Source organism: Nymphaea colorata, unplaced genomic scaffold (assembly GCF_008831285.2).
Source record: "Nymphaea colorata isolate Beijing-Zhang1983 unplaced genomic scaffold, ASM883128v2 scaffold0383, whole genome shotgun sequence".
NCBI lineage: Eukaryota > Viridiplantae > Streptophyta > Magnoliopsida > Nymphaeales > Nymphaeaceae > Nymphaea > Nymphaea colorata.
This window is the reverse complement of record NW_022204889.1, coordinates 1-23,946: the sequence shown is the minus strand read 5'-3', so window position 1 is coordinate 23,946 and position 23,946 is coordinate 1. Positions and strand designations below refer to the sequence as shown.

The 23,946-nt window shown below is 37.5% G+C and overlaps 2 protein-coding genes across 2 annotated transcripts; both read left to right on the top strand.

The window, feature by feature from the left end:
• The first annotated feature begins 12,444 nt into the window (after positions 1 to 12,444).
• LOC116244919 (proline--tRNA ligase, cytoplasmic-like) lies at positions 12,445 to 14,559 on the top strand. Its single transcript, XM_031616718.1, is given in 4 exon segments — positions 12,445 to 12,562; positions 12,994 to 14,070; positions 14,073 to 14,413; positions 14,548 to 14,559. Coding segments are annotated over 4 exon segments (1,548 nt in total).
• Positions 14,560 to 23,153: 8,594 nt separating this feature from the next.
• Positions 23,154 to 23,597, top strand: LOC116244920 (ubiquitin-conjugating enzyme E2-16 kDa). Its single transcript, XM_031616719.1, has one exon. The coding sequence runs from the start codon at positions 23,154 to 23,156 to the stop codon at positions 23,595 to 23,597; it is 444 nt and encodes a 147-aa protein (XP_031472579.1).
• The last annotated feature ends 349 nt before the right edge of the window (positions 23,598 to 23,946 follow it).

The window sequence follows — 23,946 nt, the reverse complement described above, 5'->3', positions numbered from 1 at the left end:
CAACCCCAACCCCAACCCCAACCCAACCCCAACCCCAACCCCAACCCCAACCCCAACCCCAACCCCAACCCCAACCCCAACCCCAACCCCTAATCTTTTCTTATGAAATATAGGATAGGCCATTGCGATGTCGGATTATAATTTATTCATTCAACATGTCCCGCTATGAGCAATCAAAGAAGGAGGCCTTCTACGCAATGATTTCTCAAAAAGTCTCCCAAAAAATGGACAGCCTTCCCGAAATCGACTGTGTATCTGAAGGTGGATCTGGGAACTCATCCAAAACGCCAAGGACGCAGGCAGCGAGTTCGACAGAGTCAAGATCAAGATCGACATCTACGACAATAGACTGTAGTTCTCGCACAACGGAAACCCATTTACAATGGAAAACTTGGACAGCTTGGCCTTTCACTACTCCGCAAAGGAGGAGGAGAACAGAGACGATGTCGAAACCACTGGAAAATACGGAACCGGCTTCATAGTCACCTACGTAGTCAGCAAAAAGGTAAGGCTGTTTTGTAAATTTAAAGAAACACTAGAGTAGCTGAAGTCTGAATATTAGCATGATGAGGATTAGGTGAAGAGTGAAAAGATAAAAGTACAATTATCTGCAGCTTCCAGTAAGAAGATTCTAACAAGCTCAAAAACAAGCAAACCAAAATATAAAGTAAGCACCTTAAACAACCTACTATCAAGATATTTAGATTTCTGGACCGAAGCTTCTCTAATATTAAAGAGCTCAAAGATAAAATCATCAAGCTTGACAATTTAATTTCAAGGCAGCTTAAATTATCTAATAAAGCAAGCAACTATTTGCGAACTTAAGAGTCGTTTGATACGAGATTTGTCTATGAAGAGCTTGATCAAGCGTCTTTTTCCCACATCTAAAAAGGAATTTTGAGTCTTAAACGCCTGTTTCCGTTGACACTTCTATTCAATAGCAAGCTCTACTCTGTCCAAGTTCATAATCATTCAAAAAAATGCCCAAACATCAACAATTTCGAAATTGTAAGGTAGACCACTAACGATAATCCACTCAAATTGGCTTGTTTTCTGTCTTTACTGCTGCCATATACGACAAAATTGGCCTGAAAATGACTCAAAAATAAAAAGAAAACTCAAGACATGTGAGCAGTATCTGTATGAATAAAGCCATGCAATTCATAGTATAGTTGCATTTCCTATCTCGGTTGTAAAAGGCAAGATCATTTGCAACGATTCGAAAGTGACTTTCCCAAAATATTCAAATAATTCCCATTGATAGGATGTAAAGATACTGGCTTTAATTTTGCATTTACTTCTAAGGAGTTTTACCCATCCGAAAACAGGAAATAATTACTGTTAAAACAGTTGGAGGGTCGGATAGGTACAAAGGCTGAGAAAAATTGGTAGATCTTAGACAAATTGTTTGATCTAATCTTTGATACCTATATATTGTTGGCTTCTAAAGTCGAAAAGGGTAAGTTCAACCTCTTCCTCATACCTGAAGATAACTAATTTACACAAGCTATCCATGAAAAACGAAAAATAAAAGAAAAAATCGAAAAGATCAGGCAAAAAATATCTAAAACTCCTTTATTTGCTGACAAGAAAAATGCAAAAAAATGCTTTAAAGACTTCCAGATCATTTACGATACTTAACATGCAACTATTTGCACTAAGGCATATGAACTTTTTCATTCTGCTCGAAGATACTCTTCAATAAGAGGACTACAGATAGTTTTGCCAGGTTGCTGTGATTCCTGAAGTCTATAGCAGCTTAAAGCTTGTGCCGATCGCTCATTTTTAACCATTGACAACTGCACCTCATTGCTTTCATCTAAAAAATTTGAAGAAATAAAGGCAAAACTTTCCACTGAAAACGATGCTCTTGCACATCTCTAAAAGATATATCTTTTTATCTTAAAGTAGAGAAGGTCGCTTCTATATAGTCGAAAGATCATATTGACTCAATAAATGTCATTTTAAGGCTTTGAATTTAATGAGGTTTCTCCAAATTTACAGATGGAGGTTGACTTCAAGAACAAAAATGATTATTTTGAGATTGCTGATAAGTGGGAATCAAGTTTAGGTCATCTCTTATCCACCAGAAATTTAGCCACATATTCGCATCATAAATAAAACACTGCGAATAGAAAGAACTAATCGCAAGAAGGACCATAATCTCAAGCAAAGAATGTGAAAAATTTACTTCGTATAAAATTTAAAGCTGAAGATTTGATTATTAAGATATCCACCATTTTAAAAGTCTTCCCAACGTAATCTTCCTGGGAGTTGGATGCATTTTTTGGCAGCAAAGATCTTATCAAGCTAGGAAGATATCTATCTTCCTTCGTCCAGCCAAAGCTATCCCCGATATAATATTGCAGCTTCTCTCAAATAATTTACATCAATTAATAGCCTCTCTGCAGCTCGCCATTCCAAGTAATAGAAGCCAATCTGCAAATAAACGAATAGCTTTCCATGCTTTTAAGGAAAATTTTTTCAGAAGACCAACATTCATATAAAAACTCAAAAACATCAGTTAGTTTGCTAATTATTCGTCAATAACAATAAGTAGCGGCTTTTTAATTCATCCGCTACCTTTTCGATTCTCCATTTCACTCCATATAGTTTGTACAAATGCTGATGAAGAATATCAAACAGTAGCTTGTTGGATAGCATTTATGCCAACTTAAAGAAGGTACAGCATCTTGACTAACTAGGAATGATGATATACGACAAATTTTATCAAAAGTGCAATAAGGAATTCGTACAGACCTAAGCCAATAAGAAGTCTTTTTGCACCTAAGATAGTTTCAGGATCTACAACACATTTTAAATTTGTCAGTTTTGCTGATTTTTTGTCGTAATCAAAAACTACTATAACAACAGCAACGCTCAGCTTCAGATAAAGAGGCAATTCTAAACTACACATTCCATATATATGAGTAATACTTGCTGAAAAATAATAAATCATATAAGTGCAAGTTCTAAGCATTCAAGGATATCATCAACAGCCGCCACCTTGAGTTTGGAAAGCTGCTCAACTCTCTCAGCGATAAGAATAAGGACTTTATCTGCAAGATATTCAAGATGAAGGACCAGTTTGAAGAGCTGGATGACTTATAACCAACTACAGTATTGAGGAAACTTTGGCTACCATGCGGAGAGTAAACCAGTGATTATACAATTTAAATCATTTGATATAAATCAATAATCTCATCAATATATCTATTCATTGATAAAAAAATAATGGAGTAGAAGTAACTGCCACCTAGAGCAAAGGAGTTTTATGATAGGGCCTCTGAGAAGATCGTCCGAGGGATCAATGGCCTTTCCGGAATCGATAACATATCTATAAGTTGGATATGGGAACTCATCCGAAACGCAAACGACTCAGGAAATTAGTTGGGAAGATAAAGATCAATATTGAGATTTAAGAACGCAGGATAAAATTCTCTCACAACGGCAGACCCTTTACGATGTAAGACTTGTCGCGGCTGGCTTTCCATATGCCTGCGAGATAAGATACAGTAGTGAATAACCTGGGACTGTTCAAAGATATGGTGTGGGTTTCATGAAGACTTATATTGTAAGTAAAAAAGTTCAGTTAATTTGCAAATACAAAGGAACCGTAGCTCCAGAGAGTGGTTATTAGGGTGAAGATGATATGATTGTGATCAAAGAAGAATTTGATAGTGATTAATACAAGCCTAAGCTAAAACTAATTACAAATAAAATGAAAATAAGTAAGGTAAAATCGAAATGAAAAAAGTATACCCAAACGACAGCTACTTTCAAGATTGAAACTTAACTTGGATAGAACCTACTATGATGTTGACTAACTCAAGAAGAAGATTATTAAGTTGGACAAAGCAATCAAAAAATAGCTGAGAGTTGCTCCTAAAGATAGCGAGTATACTAGGGATTAATCTTCATTTGACACTGTATTCATCTATGATGATCCTCGTGTCGCGACATTCAATAACATTGAAGAAGGTATAATGAGTGTTAGGGAATTATTTCCTTTGGCATTGCTCTTCAACAAAACACTCCACTCAATAAACGTGATCATCAATGCTAGGAAATGGAAAAGTATCAAAAATTTTGAAATAACAAGATAAGAACTTGAGAATAGCCACTTAATGTAGGATCATTCAAAATTTTCACTGCGGTATCTATGAAGACATGTGTAAAGCTCTCAACAATAGGAAAAAGTGAAGAACAAAACTTATAGGCAATATCTTTATAAGGAGCATTAAGATGCGCAGAGCATTATTGCATTTCCTGTGAGTGTAACCGATAATAAAATTCGTTTATAAAGGCTTTAACCCAGTTTTCCTAAGGTATTCAATGGCTTTCCTTATTTGGATACGAAGATATAAATCTTAACTTTGTCTTTACGTCAAGATAGCTGTGCTCATAGTAAAATCGAAATTTGCTATTGTAAAAGGGACCCAACGGAGAAAATGAAGAAAAAGTTAAAAAAAATCGGGATGTCATCCAAAAGATATTTGAACAACTAGGTTCCTTATATCCTTAGTTAGCACTCATCGTTTAAAAGGGTAAATTCAATCTTTTTGCTCTATCTGAGTAAGACTAATTCCATCAATCAAAAAAGATTACCAAGATAATCAAAAAGATAAAGGAAGACCTTTTGAGTTTAGAAATCTTTGAGACAAAAAGTGGTAAAAAACTTGCACTTAAGAATATTCAAATCATTTATGATGAAAAATATTCACATTTGCAGAAACAAATGTGGGATCTTTTTTCGTTTTGATTGAATAGACATTAAATGACGAGGACTTTTAATAGTTTCGCTAAGTTTCTCCATATATGGGAGATCTAAAAGATCTCTATTACAATTACTACAATATTGAGAAATGCGTTGACTAGCTTAGAGAAGCAGTAAGCTATTTGCTGAATTTCATGAAAGATGAAAGAATAGCCTTGCTACATTTGTAGCTTATCTACCAATTTCTGATCTCAGAGAACATCTAACTTTTTTATTAAAAAAAGATAATCCTCACACAAGGTCTCGTATTTAAAAGACTACTAGGAGAAAAACCCTAATAAACCCTACAATACTAGGAAGATTTCCTTATAAAGAGCAATACTTTCTTATTGCAGACCGTTTAGGCATTCAATTCAAGCCTAACTTGATCCATAAAAACTTCAATCGTTTGTTTGAGAGGCTATACACTAAGGCGGTATCAGAAAAGGCCGCAGTAAAAAACAGCTAGTAGCCAACTGCAGGCTAAAAAACGAAGTCAAGATTTTTGATTTACTTGCAATTCTCACCTTCAACCCTGTAAAAAGATTCAAAGATTTCTTTCATAAGCATGAAAAACAGCAATGCGGACCTAAATATCTGTTATAATCGAAGACAATAGATTTAATGGGCCGCTATCTTTCCACATTTAGGAATATGGATCTCTAAATCTTGAGTCAAGCTGCTAAGTTTTAATAATTCAAAGATATTTAGGAGGAACTGTGTGGCCCTAGAATCAAACTTTTACAGGAGAACTTAATTGAAAGAAATCAGCAGATTTTGGCCAAATTCACAAAGGAATTTATTGCGAAAACTGACTTTTATTATGCAACTTCCAAAACGATGTCTAAATTTGCAACATATTTTACCGGTCAAAGCAAGTAGCTGGCTTATGAGTATCTCAGCTTTTTGTTCAAGACCCCTTCCTATCAAATCAGTTTCATACCTAACGCTGAAGAGTAAATTGTGAGTACGAATTATTAAAATTAAAACAGTTGAAATAAGGGTATTAAACTCTAAGTCCTGAGGATTTTGCAATCTATGATAGCTTCTATGTAAAATGCATGCCGCTTGTGAAGATTAAGCTGAGACCATTGAAGAAAAGTTTGATTCACCCGAAGGTAATCCCAGAAGCAAACTCATCTTTCAATATAATTTCCTATGGTGAGTTGTTTCAATGCATAAAAACTTACTATTCAATGGACACCACCAGCAACTAAGATAAAAAGGCCATATTGAGCTATGCTTACAAGATCTATGAAGAATGCACCATAAAGAATAATCCATCTTACCAATATAAGTATGATTTTTTCAAAGATTTAATCGAAGCGAGAAATACGGAGTTTGCAAGACTGTAAACTTCATTAAGCGATAAACAGAAAGACTTTTTGTGCATGATTTACCAAGATAAAGAAAGGTTCGATGAAGTTTTAGCCATGTTTTCACCCTATCGGGCATATAGGAAGACTTATTTAAAGAAAAAACAAGATGAAAACTGATTAGGCATCAAATATCTATAAACAAATATTTATGGCTTAATGCTTGCCCATCCAAGCCTTTGGGTTTTTTCATAATTTGTTAGCAATTTTTGTGTTTTTTTTCTCCTTTTATCAACCTTTACAGGTAATTTATCAGAAAACAAACAATATTCAAAAAAAAATATGGTTTGTTTGAAAGATAATGAAGCTTAGATGATTGTGAGTAATTGATTTTTTGTTAAATTTACAGCTTTCAATTAGATTTCTCAAAGTTATATATCTTAATTACAAAATCGCTCAATGCCTTTCTGCCGAAAGCCAAAGCAGTAAACTTTTAATGATCTAATGGCTCAAAAAACTGCTCAAAAGCTAAGGAATCTTCGTGGTATTCCGAATATAGCTGAGCGATGGATATGGGAGCTCGTCCAAAATGCGAAAGATGCAGGAAGCTAGTTTGGGAAGATAAAGATCAAATTTAGATTTATGACAATTAATTGAGGTTTTCTCACAGCGGCGACCCCTTTACAATCAGTGACCTAGAGGGTCTTGTGTTTCACTACTCGACTAAAGAGGAACAGATAAGGAAAATATTCAAACAGCCGAGAAGTTTGGAAGAGGTTTCATGAGCACCTATGTGGTAAGCAAAAAGGTTCGTCTTGAATGCAAAATCAAATCATTCTCTTTTTAAGATGATTAATCTGAACCGAATGATGTTTTGGAGGGAAAAATGATAGATAAATTAATATCTTATAAAAGGATAAAAATAGGAAATTACCAACAAGCAAAAAACCAAGCAGTAAAAAGCTGAAAGAAAAAAGATCAATTTACGTTATATTATCAACCTTAGTGATTGGATTAGATAGAAATCATTCTGATGTAAAGGAGCTGAAAGATAAGATGGCCAAAATCATAGATCATGAAAATCAACTAAACACAGCAGAAAAGACAACATAATATGCCAGAACTTAATCTTCCTTCGATACTACTTCGTTTATGAATAACTAAATTAAACATCATTTATTGCATACAATAAGGCTTAAAAAGTCTTCGAAAAATATTTCCTTTAACCCTTCTTTTCAGCAAAACTCTTCGATCACTATCCGTCGTGAATCACTCTAAAAAGCATAATCACATAAAAAGCTTCGAAATCGTTCGATAAGGTGTGATATCTATCCAACTGACATGGGAATTTTCTCGATTTTTACTTCAGCAATTAAAGATATTGATTAATATCAAAAACAGAGATTAGGACAAGGGCATAATTTAAAAGCAATATATTTTCTAGGAAGACTCTGAAATCAAAGCATAATCGCCATTCCCGTCAAAATCATTGATAACAAGATATATTTATAAAGGTTTTAGCCATTTTTTCCTAAAGTATTCAAATAACTTCCGCTGATAGGATGTAAAGATATCGGTTTCAACTTTGCATTCTCATCGAGCGGGTTTCATGTAGCTTAAAACAGAAGATAACTACTGCTTGAATCAAATCATGGGTAAAAGGCTGCAAAGATAAAGAAAAATTGGGAACTACTCAATAATATATTTGAAAAGCATAAATCTTTATACTTTCCTTTCTTTGAGAGTGTATAAAGGAAAATTTAACCTTTTCATAATACCAGAATCAAATCAATTCACCAGATTCGGAAGTTAATCAGAGGCAATAATAGGAATAATCTCCAAGATAAGATAAAAGATATTAAACGCGGAGATGTTTATTACCAGACAAGATAGAAAAGTTGCATTTAAACATCTCCAAATCGTTTAAAACGAGTATAACCTAGAGTAATCCATGAGATCTCATGACTTTTCTCCTTTTTGCTCACAAACCCCTTGTCAATAGAGGAGTATCAATAGTTTTGTGAGATTTCTCCTTAGCTCGGAGATATGTACCAGCATCTTCGAGCCAACTACATGACAATTTAAGAATGCGTTGACCTTCTTTCTTAAAGGTAGTATGAGTTTGTGCTTTATACCTTCAAGAGCTAACAATTAGCTCTTGATCATTTGCAAAAGATATACAATTTTTGGCCTTCGAATAATAAGATTTGCTTTACAAAAAGAAAATCATCCTCTCTCAACAGTTACAATTTTAGAGAATGCCTATAATTATTGCTCAATTATTATGCAAATATAAGTTGATTTTCCTGAGAAAAATCGCTGTTTAGCATAGCCAATACTTGGGAATACAATACAGGCGAATCTAATCCATACGCACTTTAATCAGTTATTCCTCAGCTTACATAAATCAGTCGTAAGAAGAGAACAAGAAGGTCGCACTTAAACATCAGAATCATTCAAATCGTTGAGAATACTAATCAATTTCTATTTGATCTTAAGTTCTAGCGCCATACTCTTTTGAAGAAAATTAAGCATCACTTCAGTGAGTTGAAGAAATCTTTCATTAGAATCCCTCCTAATTCAATTGAGCTTTGCCTTAAGTCTGATCATTGGTTACAATGGGTCGCTATCTTTCTTCCTTTGCAAACCTTCGAGTCCCAGCTCTTGCAAAAGCTGCTCAATTTGAAAAATACAAGCTTATCGCCTTCCTCTTTGCGATCCTCTGATTTCTTGTAATGATCAGACCACTATTGCAGTAAACTAACACATTTCAGATATTTTTACAAAGGAATTTTTCATCAAGACTAATATATTGTATAGAATGTCGGATACTGTCAGTATTTTGCAAGATATTTCGTTAATAATAGTAAAGAACGTGCTTTTTAATATATTTCATTTTTGATAAACTCTCCAAACTACAAATAAATCTATTCCAATGCAGATTAAGAATAGTAAAGTTAGCGAATCCCTATTAATTGAAAGTGTTGAAATAAGTTATCAAGCTTTGAGTTAGCAGACTAAGAATATAAACAGATTCATCAAAAGCACAATTTTCAAAACTTTTAAGCCATCAATAAAATTGTCACCCAAGCTAATCCCATGCAAATTCTCCGTTCGTATCAGTTTCTTATGGATAGCTATTTATTGCATAAAAATACTATTCCATGCACAGTACAGCAATTAAGACAAATAGTTATTTTAAATATGCCTTCACATCTATGAAGAATATTTCATCAATAAGCATCAGGCATACAAATTTAAATATGAAGCCTGGAAGGAATTATGATTCTAGGCATTTGGAGCTTGGAAAACTTGCCAATACATTAACAATAAAGACAAAGATTTCATATGGAAAATGTTTAAAATGAAGGACAAACTTGCAGATATCAATGAACTATTCTCCAAGTACAGTGTCGAATAGTTATGGAACTATGCGGAAGGCAACAAATGATTTTGCAATTTATGATTTGATATTTATTAAAGACCTTGGTTGGCTATATTTGATGAGGAATAACGTTGTTAAATATCATTCATTAGTTACTATCACTTCCTTCCTGGTTTGCCTTCTTTTTACTCGACTTCTGCTTTGATGAGCAATACTAATAATACTTCAATATTTTGCGGCACTCCTTCAACTTGCTTGTATTGCTTCCACTCTCACTAACACATTTATGATATCTCTCGATGTATTTATTGCAATTATCCAGGCCTGGATCTTCGAGTTTTGCATATTTCACCCTCAACTAATTATAATTCTGCCAAGTACAGCAGCATTTAGTACAAAGGAACAGGATGACATCAATATACACAAAATATCAATCAGTAGTTCCAAACATCAGAGCACTGGGAATGATGACTATTCTATTTGTCTTTTTATTGAAAAAGTAAGCATTATTCTCCTTGAGAAGAAAACATTTTTCACAGTTCTTGTTGTAGATCTTGCATTTGCATATGGTGGAAGCATCATCGAGATATTAGCTCTTGAGGAGACCTTTGAATGATCTTTCAATTACACCTCCCTTTATGTTCAAAAGTTCCTCACATTTTCGTTAGATTTATTATGATTCTTCAGAATTTACTCTCCTTGCCTTTTGAGTTCGTTCACATTAGAGTTTATCTCCTCTTTAATACGCTCCTAAGTCATTTTTGGAATCTGCTAACAAAGCTACATTGGCTTAGACTAGACAAGCGCTGGTTGTGAGATTGGTTCTTCTTGCTTTTTAGGTCGGGCTTTGAAACGATTCATCCACCCTTCAGCCAGCTCACAGCCCAAAATACCTTTGTTATACTGTTTCCATTCGTCTAAAAGTGCGAGCGGGACGGATACGACTCTAGTCTTTCCAGTATGATTGCATATCGCCATGGTAATGGTCTCGCATCTTTTTGAAATTAGGCTTCGAAGGGCATCTGCGAAGCTTTTTAGGTTGTCATATTCTGCATCAGTTAGTCCGACGATATACTCGTCATAAGTAATCCCTAACTTTTCGCAAGGCGATGCTGGAAATATTTTTGTTATTCTTAAGATGCAATCTCTTATCTTGCACTGCTTGATCTTTATGCCAATATGATGATCGACTATGGGAAGAGTCTCTTTTCTAAACGAATAGTCCAAGATAGAAAAGATGGTGACTTCAATTTGCTCCTTAGCCTATTTGATTATCTGCATCGATGGAGATACTATGAAATCTGTGAATGGCTGTATCTTCTAAACCAGATCCGTGTTGAGGACTTGGATTATACGGCCTCCGAATATTGGTATTTGGGTCTGGGGATCAGCTTTTTCGTTGGATGCGCCCATCAAACTCAAATCGAGTTATTATTATATCAAATCATCGAAAAATATGAACTCAGGTTGAAGCTTGAATCAAAGTAATAATGATCGAAGCTTATCGTCTTATATACCTCATACATTTTATATTTTTTCATCGGGTTGCTTACGTCCTCATCCATATATTCTTTCCATTTTTAGTATGGCCTGACGTTAGTATATTTTAACGATAATAATACAATCATTCAAAAAATCGCGATCCATGCAGTACCTAGACAAATAAAACTCCCTCTCTTTCAAAACATCACTCAAACCATGAAGATCAAGCGATCCAAGAAGGAAGGACTGTGCTATTATCACTCAGACAAGCCAGCGAAGTACAGGGATCGACACTCCGATCTTCTTTACTGCACCTCATGCGCTATTCAAGAGGCCAGCAAGGGCGCCCTTATCGAAGATTTTAGCAGAAGGAATATGCAAGGATGCTAGATTACTAGTTTCTTGACAGAAGTCTACGAAGAATGCCAAAGTGAGATCCACTAATACATCAAAGCCTACAATAATAGCTATCAAAGACTTATCGAAACCCTAACCGACATCCAAATCAAAGATTTACTTGCCTTCAATAAAAAAATAGAAGACAATCATTCAGCCTATCAACAATTAAAAGATAATCTCCAATATAGTTGGAAAAAAGAAGAACTAAGGAAAGTCTTTACCTCGTCCTAACACAAAAACATTATTGCCAGGATCAACCAACTCAACAAGAGCATATCAAGCTTTAAATTAGATGCACAGCATGCTAGTGAAATTAGAGATAAACTTTCGCCTAAAGTCATAGCCAAAAACCAATCCGACTACGCCAAATCAAAAGAATTCAACATCAGTAACAAAAGCCTCCAGGAGAAGGCAGTGTGTTCAAAAGATAGTTCAAGACAGTCTTTCAACATCAGCAGCAATCATACAAACTCCTTCAAATCAAAAAACAACTCCACGATCGAATAAATCAAGAAGAGCGTGTATGAGGACACTCCTGAGAGCATCAAGCTTCGTCTAAGTGACAATTCGTTCAAAGTTACCAGCTAGATGGCAGTAACCATGTTCGAAAAGATCGATGTTTGTGAGTCCATCGACATTTCCCACAAATCGTAGAATGAGATTGGAGAAGTGCGTTCAATATAGAGTGGAGAAGGAAGGAGTAGCTTTAGCAGTCTCAAGAGCAGATATCGGTATCAGCAGAATGAAGTAATCAATGAATGATTATTGCCTAACTAAATCACTTATTAACCAAGAGGGCTTTGATTTATACCAAACAAATTTAAGGGATCAATCCTAGGGATAAGCCTCAAAATATTGGGTTTTTTTGGCTTATTAATTCTGTCAACAATATAGATAACCTAGTATCATAATTGGCCTATTTCTTTTATTTTTTGTATTAATTTTTAAATAAGATTGGGATGAGATTATTTAATAGATTTCATTCATATTATTCCAACATGGCCCAAGTTGTTGTTACCAACCGGTAGGAATGCCTCAAGGTCCTCGCTGACCTCCAGATCCCTTACAGGCTCTATGAGCATGACGCTGTTTTCAACATGGAGGAAATGGCTGCCAAGGTGAAACTCGATAGGAGTCCATTGATCAAGAGTCTCCTCTTCAGTGACAAAAAGCCAAACACTCATTTCATGATCTTGGCTGAGTCAAGCACCAAACCCGAAAAAGGTACGCCCTTATGATATTCAGCTTTTTGGAAAAAAGTGGGCACCACACACAACAATGTCAGGATGTCCAAGGAAGAGGTCCTCGAAGGCGTCTTGAAATCAAAGAAGGGAGCCCTTAACCCCTTCAGTTTGGCCAACGATACTGAGCATCATGTCAAAAAGCTCATCATTGAAGAAAAATTGTATGACTTCGAAGAATGGGCATTCCACCCCATGGACAATTCCGCCACTGTTGAACTTAACAAGGAGCATTTCTTTAAGTTTTTGGCCCACTTCCAAGTTTCATACGAAAAACTCGATCTTAACGAGCAGCCAGTTGAATAAAAGAAATAAGAAAAGTAAAAGAAAGGCGGGGAAAAAGGAGAGAAAAAGGAGAAAGACAAAGAAGTCAATCTTCTCGGAATTGAAGCAAAAAGAGCTCTGACTTTTCAGGATGGTATCAAGAAGTCATCGTTAAGTCCGGATTAATTGACTACTATGATGTTTCAGGATGCTACATTCTCAGACCATGGGCTTACTCTATTTGGGAAAAGATCCAAGGCTTCTTCGATAAGCTCATCAAGGCCAACGGAGTCGAAAACGCCTATTTCCCCATGTTCGTTTCCAGAAAATCACTATAAATCGAGAAGGACCATGTTGAAGGTTTTGCCCCCGAAGTAGCATGGGTGACCAAATCAGGAAGCAGCGATCTTGCTGAGCCAATTGCCATTCGTCCAACCAGTGAGACCATCATGTATCCTGCCTATGCCAACTGGATCAAGAGTCATCGTGATCTCCCCCTCAAGCTCAACCAGTGGACCAATATCGTCAGATGGGAGTTCAAGCATCCAACTCCTTTCATCAGAACCAGAGAATTCCTTTGGCAGGAGGGTCATACCGCTCACGCTACCTTCGAAGAAGCTCAAGTTGAAATGTTCGATAACCTTGAATTCTACTTCCGTGTTTATAAGGAGCTTCTGGCTGTTCCAGTTTGCAAGGGAATCAAGACCGAATCTGAAAAGTTCCCAGGAGGCTTCAGAACTTCCACTGTTGAGACCTGGATACCAGAAAATGGAAGGGCCATTCAAGCTGCTACTTCCCATAATTTGGGTCAAAACTTTGCCAAGATGTTCGGCATTGAGTTCGAAAACGAGAAAAAGGAAAAGAACCTGGTCTGGCAGACAAGTTGGGGTCTTACCACTCGTTCAATTGGTATCATGACCATGTATCACGGTGATGATAAGGGCTTAGTTCTCCCCCCAAGAGTTGCCAACGTTCAGGTGATCATCATCCCCATTCCCTTCAAAGGAAAAGAGCAAGACGTCAACAAGGCTGCCATCACTCTCTTCGAAAGCCTCAAGAAGACTGACATTCGAGTCCAAATTGATACCAGAGATAACTATAACCCAGGATGGAAATTCAACCACTGGGAACTAAAGGGAGTCCCCATCAGACTCGAGCTTGGACCAAAGGATATTGAAAACCAAGAGGCTCGCGTTGTTCTCAGATACAATGGTGATAAGCTTCAAATTAAGTGGATCGAACTGAGAAGGAGCTTCCCGTCATCCTTGAGAAAATCCAAGAGAGCATGTATGAAAGAGCTGTGCAAAGATTCAACGATAAATCCAAGCAAGCTACTACTTGGCAAGAGTTCATGACTCACCTTAACTCCAGAAACGTCGTCCTGACTCCCTGGTGCGAGATCAAGGAGTGCGAGGAAAAGGTGAAGGAAAGGTCAGGCATTGAGACCAAGGAGCTTGCAGCTGAAGGAGAGAACAACTTGACAGGTCAAGCTAAGACCCTGTGCATTCCCCTCCAATATGAACCCCTTATTGGCCATGAAAAATGTTTCCATTGTGGCGAGCAAGCTAAGGTAAGAGTTTATTGGGGAAGGTCCTATTGAGATCCTATGATTCACATCAACATATTATAAGAGATATTGTTTTTTATTATTTTATCTCCTTGATCAAGAACAGTCATACTCAAGTTTTTATAATGCTTATTCAGGCTGTTTCTTAACAATTGGATTATAAAGCAATAGAATAGCTCAAATAATCAAGAAGGTGGTCAGTTATGAGATTTTTTTTATTCTGTGCCATTTTATCATTTATCGGAATATGATGAAATAAGGAGAAATTATGCTACCTTTTTATTAAGTAAGATAGTTAGATTAGTTTCATTCATCCCATTTAAACTGCATCTTTCAGCGATAGTAGTCTGTGTAATCTTAGCTCAAGGAAATGATTAGTCATAACTTTTACATATTAACTAAGAAAAAAAACAACCAAGAAGGTATTCTGAACGGTTTGATGATCATATTATAGCTAAAAATTGCATATAAACCCTCTCTATATGATCTACCCCTTTGGATTTATGTCAAGGAGTATGTTTGAACACGATCTCTATAGTGAAATAATCAACAAATGAGTCCTTATTAAAATAATCATAAAATTTGATACTTCTAATGAAGTGGGCGGTTCGTTGTCAATATATTATTAGTAAAATCTTCGTTTGATTTATAATATTCTTACTTTATCAATAACCATAGTCATTTATAAAATCAAAATAGTTTAAGAATATTTTTTTTCTCATTATTTGCCAAGGCTTGGTCATCGAATAGCTGTTGAGGTTATTATACAATTTGTTATAAAATTCGAAGATTTATATTAGATGAGGTTGTGCAATAATATTCTTGATAGAACACGATGGGACTTAATGCATGTTTTTGCTTTCATTATCTAATGATTTAAGAGATTAATATTTTTGCTTTTAGTAATTTAGATAGTTTTGGAAGCAAATTGAAAAAATTAAAGAATAATTTCTTTGGGATTAGACCCGACGGATCAAATCTCTCGTATTATTTCCCTAACTATTACAGAAATATTTGAGTTTTCTGGTTAGTGCGTATTAACTTAAAAAAATGATGAAAATTCGATTTAGAATCTAAGAAAAGTGAAGGAAACAATCCTCGAAGATGCTTACATTATTGGCCAAGCTCTATGAAGCCAAGACTGAGAATATAGAGAAACATAATCATCAGAAGATAATCTAAATAAAAACTAATTTTCCAGCAAACTTAACTTGTAAAGTAATGGACGAGAATATATAGAGTTCTTATCATTAATTTTTGAAAACAAATTGGATCGAGGCAAAAGCGGGTCGGCTGCAAACCACCCTCTCTCGATTGATATAAAATGTAGAGTTTGGGGCCTCCGCTTCAAATAAATACAAATACCATTTACTGATTATATGCAATTATAATTATTATTTCTAAAGAAAATCAATGTAAAACCTCTTCTACTTCAACAACCTACTCTATACCCCCTCCAAGTAGGCCCTACCGCCTTCTACACCCCCAACTGCCACAACGGTTACATATTTTTACCATTACTGCACGCAAATTCCTCATACCTTGATTTTCAAAGCCAGCCTCTTTGCACTCAGACCATCACCATAATGGACACAGAGGAGGCCGACAAGGATATCACATCAAACAATAATTGCAAAAAGCGTCGGCAATCGGTTAAAGGCCCAAACAATAGAAAATAAGAGGACTTTAAATAGGACTAATCAGAAGAATTTAAGGTGAAGGAAGTCAAAACAGGAGCAGGAATCACCTATAAAAAGAAAAATACTTAATCAAATATTGTTAATCAGACCTTTTCTTATTTGAGCAGTTAGCGTTCCAAAAATATGGTCTCAGCCTTCTTCAAAGGCAATGAGCAGCAGGTCAATGAATATTATCGTCTGATGACAAAGGTGAAGCAGATCAACAAGAAATACATCAATAGGAAATACCTAAAAAGACTCATCTAATTTTCTCATCAGAGCTAGTTCTTCAAGGCCTTTCTCAAATGCAAAGTACAGCATATGACCGTCGAAAACGTTCAGAAATTGCTCAGAGTCCTCACATTTCACTTTCTCCGCGAAAATTCAGTACTGACTCTGCTGACGAGCTCCAAAATCTATAAATAAACTTTACCAGAACACTTTTGGAGAAAAAGAGAAATAATATCATTCCTATTTGACGAAGGAGAGATCGGAGCCAAGAAGTGACCCACCGATTGATGGCTTTTTGAATTTTATTTACGCTAAGCTGAACTTTATAGATAAAAGATGGGTTTCAATTTATAACTTCTATAAGTAGCATGTTTTTTTATCAAATTGAAGCTACTGCCTTTTGTAAAGTTCGCGAAGATGCCAAATCAGTGTAAAACCACCGATGCCGAGTTGTTTTTAGTTGAGGTTTCAATTTTTGTTAAATATTACATTTAATCGACATCTTTATATCAACATTTTGTCTAAAGACCTAAAGCGTTAAAGGAAGCGAAATCTCAAGTGCCACAGCAGCTATCTTGTCAAGATTAACTGAAAAACTGTAAATTCTACAGTACATCCAAACATTAGTCAACCTTACCATGATTATGCCAGACCATCTAACCGGTAATGCACCAAAAACATATCGAATTACTAGGGTATGACGGCGTGAAAGCCAACGTTTCGAATGTTGAAGGAAAACATTTGAAAAAAAATAATGCAAAAATAAGTTTATTATGGGAAGGCCACCACTTAATAACTTCTTGAATATTTTAACATCAAAATCCCCTTTTTTGCATGGCTAGCCCCTAACCAAAGAAAATTTTCCTTTTCTCAACTTTTGATATTAGAATCTGAATATTCTCCGAATTAATATAAAACCTGTTAATTAGCATTCGATTATAGAAAATTTAAAATCAGCAAAATTAAATGGTGCCCCCAAGAGCCATCCTCGTCATGGTGATAGGCAAACTAAATGATTCGAAATGCACTGCCCGGCTGAAGGGTCAGTTTTGGCAGATTTAACGAATGAGGGACTGGATGTTGAAGTCGAAATAATAGCATCATGAACATGCATGGAGTTTTTATAAGGCAACCTATTTGATAATATTCAACACATATCACTCGTAAGTGGGTCTGGGAGCCACTTAGGGGATCACTCGAGAAGGATCCATTTGATGTTTTGAGTAAGAGGGGGATTAAATTGTTCCTTCATCAGTCGCAGCAGCTCATCCTTTGGCATTCTAGCATCGTTTGCGATCTGCATCAATCGTTTGCTGTATTTCGTCAAATAATCCATGTATTTCGCCTCCTTTCTAATCCTCTCCTACTAGCTTATCGTCTCCGTATCCTTATGCTGCTCGGCTATAAATTAATCCAGAGATAAATACACGCATGGAGGGACGTATATGACTTACGAAAAGAATGATCTGTCTGGAAAAGTGCCTTTGAATTTGGAATATTTTGACTGAAATCTTCTGTAGATCAAAGCTTTTGATATCTTTTTTGAGACCTAACCATAAGTCAATCCTTTCGCTTACCTATTTTTCATCACATTTTGGACCTCGTTATGCATGTCATCATAAAAATAAGGACAATTTTTAAGAGGAAGCATGTATTTCTCCTTAAAACTTTGAAGCTGCATATCAGCAAGCGTACTTGGTTGATTATCGTGTTATTAACTTTCTGATACTATTCTTGTTTTTCCTTGATTTTGGCCTGGAGGGAAGAATCCTTAAGATTGGCAATATCTGCATACTCTTCGGGATGCATCAACTGCATAAAATCTCGCGTATTATTAAAGGGAGTGACGAAGGGAGGAAGCAGGTGGCTTTTATAGATGAGCCTGGTCACCTTCATGGCTATGGAGAAGCTGCCTGAATTAAAATATAGCTGTATTGAATATAATGCAGAGGGTCAGTCGAATATTATCAGTTTGTTCTTGTCGATTACCAAAGAGTTTAGCCCTCTGAAGGAACTATCGATGTCTAGTTCTCCCTATGCCCTTGAGATTCTTCGCCCTATTTCGATCTCCCCTCCATTCATCTCTTCGTTGGCCACCTCTGCCACTATCTTCTGAGTGGTCAGCTTGTCCTCAAGCACAGCGATAACTTTGTCTGCGACTGCCAGAGAGAGGATGTGGCTGCGGGTGGAGGTGAGGCTTCGCTTGATACGCTTGTGCAGTTGTATTCAACCAACCTATCCAGTCGCTCCTCCCGCTATACGTAGTAAACCAAAAGTTCCTGGTCCTTGATGATGGCCTTCACCTAGAAGACGAATAGCTAGCTGGTTGTTACTTCTCCCATCTTGGTCAGCTGTGACTTAGCATTCAGTAATTTGCTCACTGCTTAAAGAGGAATGCGAGCCAAACCTCGAAGATCAGCATTCAGTTCCTTAATTTCTGCCTTGAAACTGCGGAAAGATTCCTAAATGTCCATCTTATCCTGACCCTTGCAAGGAGCATCCTCTACATCGAACAACTTCAGCAACTTATTGAAAGTTTCCTTTTCTTCTGGCGACTCAACATGCTTCTGGGGTGCTGACAGCAATCTGAAATCTGGCTACTGAAGGCGCAGAGAGTGGGTTTCGTTGGATTGGAGAAGAAGCTGAGGAGGTTGCCAAGCTTGAACTTTTTCTCCTCGGCCAGGAAGTTGTAGAGGCGGTTGAAGTCGACTGTGTACTTGTTGAGGTAGCTTTTGGTATTTTCGATCTCCACCTCGTTCTCGCCCGCCGATTTGATGGTGGCTGCATTGGGAAACAGTTACACTTGTTGAGCCAGACCAGGAGGTTGCGGATGTCGAACTTAGCCTAGGTGGATTCAGCCAGCAGCACTTATCCCATCGTGTAAAGACGAATTATTTTTGCTCCACTACTGCCAGCCTCGCCCTGTCAACTGATAGGGAACCTATCTATTTGACTTATGCGAAGTCCTGCAGTCTCTTCAGCAGCAAACTTGCCCTCTCTAAGCTATTCTGGATGCTTTCAAGAAGCAGATCATGCAATTGAGCGAAACAGCCGTTCAGGGTTTCGTCCAGCTTCTCCAGGATCTTCGTATCGTAGACCTCCTTCGTGAAGAAGTTAACCACCGCAGTTGAAGTGGTTCCGCAGTTTAGGAAGCGGAAAAGTTACTCGCAGGGATTTAGGTTTTAGATGTCTATATGGATGGATATGTACTGGGGTCGTCGATGAGGTTGATTTTGGAGTTGTACTGCCTGAGGATGTCTCTGGAGATGAGTTCGGCTTGGTCGTAGGCTGTTTCTACGAAAGCCAATATTTCCGAGATGTAGCCAAGTAGGCAATTGAACTTGATGAGGTGCTCTTTGCTATTGGTGAGCACTGCAGCATCATACTCGGCCACATAAAGGACGCTCTTTCCCTACTTGTCGTCGCTGATGATTGCGCGCAGACTGCCATCGTAGTGGCAGTGCAGCACAGAGGGATTACTCAAGCCCAAGAAGAGTAGTTCACCTCTGCCATCGGGATGAAGCCGTTTAGGAGAAGCAGGGTTTTCGTTTGTTAAGAGGAGAGCAGCAGAGAGAACTCTTTCTTCATCTCGTTGAAGTAATTTATCTTTATGATGGCATTCCTGCGTAGGATTGATGGTACTTGTTGCAATTTTTGTGCGGGCAGATGTTTAAAATAAGCTTTGACTCCATTGAGTTTTTCTGGAAGGGGAGGAACTGCGTTGACTCCAGGGTCTGGTAGTTGAGGAAGGAGAGGGTGGAGATCTCGCCCGAGTGCACTGAATCCACAATGACCACACGCTCTCCATTTTCGGTCTTGACGATCTTGATGACTCCATCGTTGAGGCCGTAGGCTAAGAGTTGCGCTGAATGGTTGGGGGAGTACAATCAGGGCTGAAGGCGAGTGCTTTGATGGGTTTTCCCTCGTCTGACTGGAAGACTCTTTGCGCTTTGTAGCTGATGCGATAGAGTTCGACCAGGTTGTCGAAGGTGGTGAGGGCGAGGAGGTCCATGTTGGTGGACCAGAGCGTGGTGGCTACCTCCGAGGTCATGAGTTTTTCCACTTAGACAAGGAACTCGTCAGAACCTTAATCTTGCATCAATTCAAATCAATTATAATTGTCACCATTTTCAAATCATCCAAATTGGAAGGGATTGTTTACTATCTGCGAGATAGTTCAATTATTAACCAATAACAGTTAAGACTCATCTGATATATCTCAATCCAATTTGCCTCCTTATTATTTCTCCGAATCGGCAAAGATATATTGAATAGTCAAGTTGATTCTAATCAATAGTTGTTAGAATAGGCTGATATTCTTATCAGACCAGCGTTATAATATAAACGATATTCAAATGAGCAGCAAATTCTCATTCTCTTCCACCTTCAACTGGGAAGAGGGCAACCTCAGGTCCCTCCTCAAGCCCATTCTCTTCTCCACTGACAAGCGCAACGATAAATAATGTACTCCACCACCTATATAGAACCTTTTTGCCATTACACCCATAAGAACTTGGGCACCAAAATGGCTCCTTTTCGCGAACAAGAGTTCACCCTCTACCTAGACGATCTCACCAACATCAAATACATATCGATTGATAATTACACCCACGGAGCAGAAATGACCATCTCCATCGGTGACCAATAATCGTAACTTTTGTAGCCATATAGAGGACCTTGACTGAGGTCTATAAGGATGAGTATATCTGCAAGGGAAAAACGTTGAAAAACTCAAACAAATTAGTGGATATTGGAGCGCTTCCATGCAGAGTAATTCGGATAAAAGTGAAAAAGGGGTGCAGTATAAGTTCAAAGAATATCAGTCTGATCGGTATTTAAAGCTCCCAAATTGAATCACAACTTGGAGAGGACTACTTCAAGCTTCTGGTCGCCAATCCCATGAAGATCCTTTATCTGGCCTGATCATCTTTTCACTCATAAAAGCATCATATCAGTCACACAGTATATAATTATCATAACTTTTTTTGACGCAGGATGCTCATTTTCTTCAGAAGAGTAAGGCCCATATCGATCATCAAGTTTTATTACATGTGGATCTTAGGGTTTGAAATAAGACGGTGGTTTGATATACTGTCGATAATGATCGGCTTTGTAAGGGTCTTTTGAATGTCGTGATCATTATCGTCGATTGAGTTTTCATTGAGAAATTTATGGAAATTATTCAATTCACCAAAGACATCCGTTTCGGTATTCGACCGTGGAGCCTTGAACATTTTTGTTGTCTTTCTGAAGACCAGGTCATGAAAGCTTGAATTTTTCATTGAATCAAGATTCTTTTGGCTTTCATTCAGATAGATAGGGCCAGTGTTTTTGATAATAATGGAGACCTTGTTTTGAACCTTATTCTTTTTCTCAACTATTCTTTTACTTGATGCCAAAGATTTATTTGAAGCTTGCTGATGCTTTTTGGCTTTGCGGGCCTTAGCTATCGACCAATCAGATTTCATATCGATTGTGACCTAAGATAGAGAGGTCATCGATTTGTAGTTCTTAAAGCTGTGATTTCTTTATGGGAATTTTATGTGAGTTCGGGTTCTAGGCCGGCTGCCAGTGCCAGTATACTTTATCATATATCTTGAGTTATTAGTATCTTCGAAAATCGATTGTTGCGATCTTACGGTCTTCTTTGAATGCACGTTTTTAGTCGAGGAAAATTTTATGGAGATGACTGTTTTGGCCGACCAGTTGCTAAAGTTATCACCACTAGAATCTGTATCAGAATAATGACTGGGGTTGGAATCTTGCTATTCATGTTGAATTTTGATGATTTTGCGGTTTTGGCACTTGCATCCTGGTCCCTTTTCTGCTGCTATTGATCCGACTTTCATGCTTTTCTTCCTCGTCATGGATTACGAAGTTGACTGTTTTTTTCTTAGACTTTTTTCTTTCGGTCTGTTTGGAATCATCTATTCTGGAGTTGGATTTTTCTTCTGAGATGAGGTCGTATTTAAAATAGGTCCTATGCTTGGGTTTGGTGCGAATAGCCTGCATCTACGGATGGGTTATGGAAACAGCATTCGATTGACTGGTTCGATGCTTGTGGTGGGTGGGAAAATCCTTGATTTTTTATCTTTCGTGGCTTGTTTGTTAGAAAGATGTTCGAAGTCTGAAGTTATTGATGTTCCTCTTGCTCGATTCCCCCTGGGCGACATTTGAGCATATCTCATCCTCCTCTTCAAGCACGCCAGTTTTTTCAAAAATCTCATCTTTCTCCAATACTGAGGACTGTTTGTCGGTCTTTTGCAAAGTGAGCTGCTTTTTCTTTAAAAAATTTCGACCAGCAGATGCACTCCCATTTTGCGATAACTTGTCCTCGTCGATTTTTTAATGCTTCATGGAGAAGCAGCTGGAAGTTTTGGTGAATTTGAGTCTTCTGACCAATTTTTTCTTCTTGGACTTGACGTAGAGGATGCCTGCCTATGCTGGCGGATTGCTTGAACTTTTGTAGCTGCTGCTAATTTCCTCCAAATTGGCCACGCAATCTAGCGGCTTCCTCTGGTTTTCTCTGTTCCGAACGGTCAGCGGAATGACCTACCCGACCACATTTTGAAAAATCCTTGGAAAATCATATTACCTTATCATAATTCTTCTTAAATTCTATGATTATTATTCTCCATGGCGAAAATCATCCCTTCGCTGAGCAGAATCTCTTTCTAAGGTGCAGAGTATAGCCATCTTGTTTTTTGAAGAGGAACGGAATATGTGTAAATTATAATTATTTTGCGAAAATTGATCTGATCATTTCTGACCGATCACGTCACTAGTTTTCTGTATTAATTTTAGTGCTCGCAAGTGAAGTTTATAATTAAAAGATGGCTCAAAAAAGAATTCAAAAAGAACTCCTCGACCTCCAGAAGGACCCCCCTGCCAATTGCTCGGCCGGCCCCACTGAGAATGACCAGTTCCACTGGCAGGCCACCATCGTGGGCCCTGATGATAGCCCCTACGCCGGAGGAGTTTTCTTCCTCAACATCCACTTCCCAACTGACTACCCTTTCCGTCCTCCCAAATGCAACTTCATCACCAAGATCTACCACCCCAACATCAACGCCAACGGATCGATCTGCCTTGACATCCTCAAGGACCAGTGGTCTCCTGCCCTCACCATCTCTAAGGTGCTCCTCTCCATTTCTTCACTCCTCACTGACGCCAACCCTGACGATCCTCTCGTCCCTGAGATTGCTCAACTCTACAAGAGCAACCGCGCTAAGTTTGAAGCAACTGCCAAGGAATGGACTAAAAAATACGCTCAATGATCTTCAAAAGCATCATATTACTTTATTTTTAATGGAATACTACAAATTAGCAAAGAATATAGTTCGATATGTTATTTTTTTATGGACTTGCAAATGCTGGATGTGGTGTATATATAATTATGGTGGAATCAGAAAAATAAAAAAGCAAACTAAATTATTAAAATTAATAAAGAGCATAAATGGGCATACTAAAATTGTTTGGATATTGTTGGCAAGCTACTATATTCATATTTTTAATAAAAATAAAGGGGTTGGGGTTGGGGTTGGGGTTGGGGTTGGGGTTGGGGTTGGGGTTGGGGTTGGGGTTGGGGTTGGGTTGGGGTTGGGGTTGGGGTTGGGGTTGGGGTTG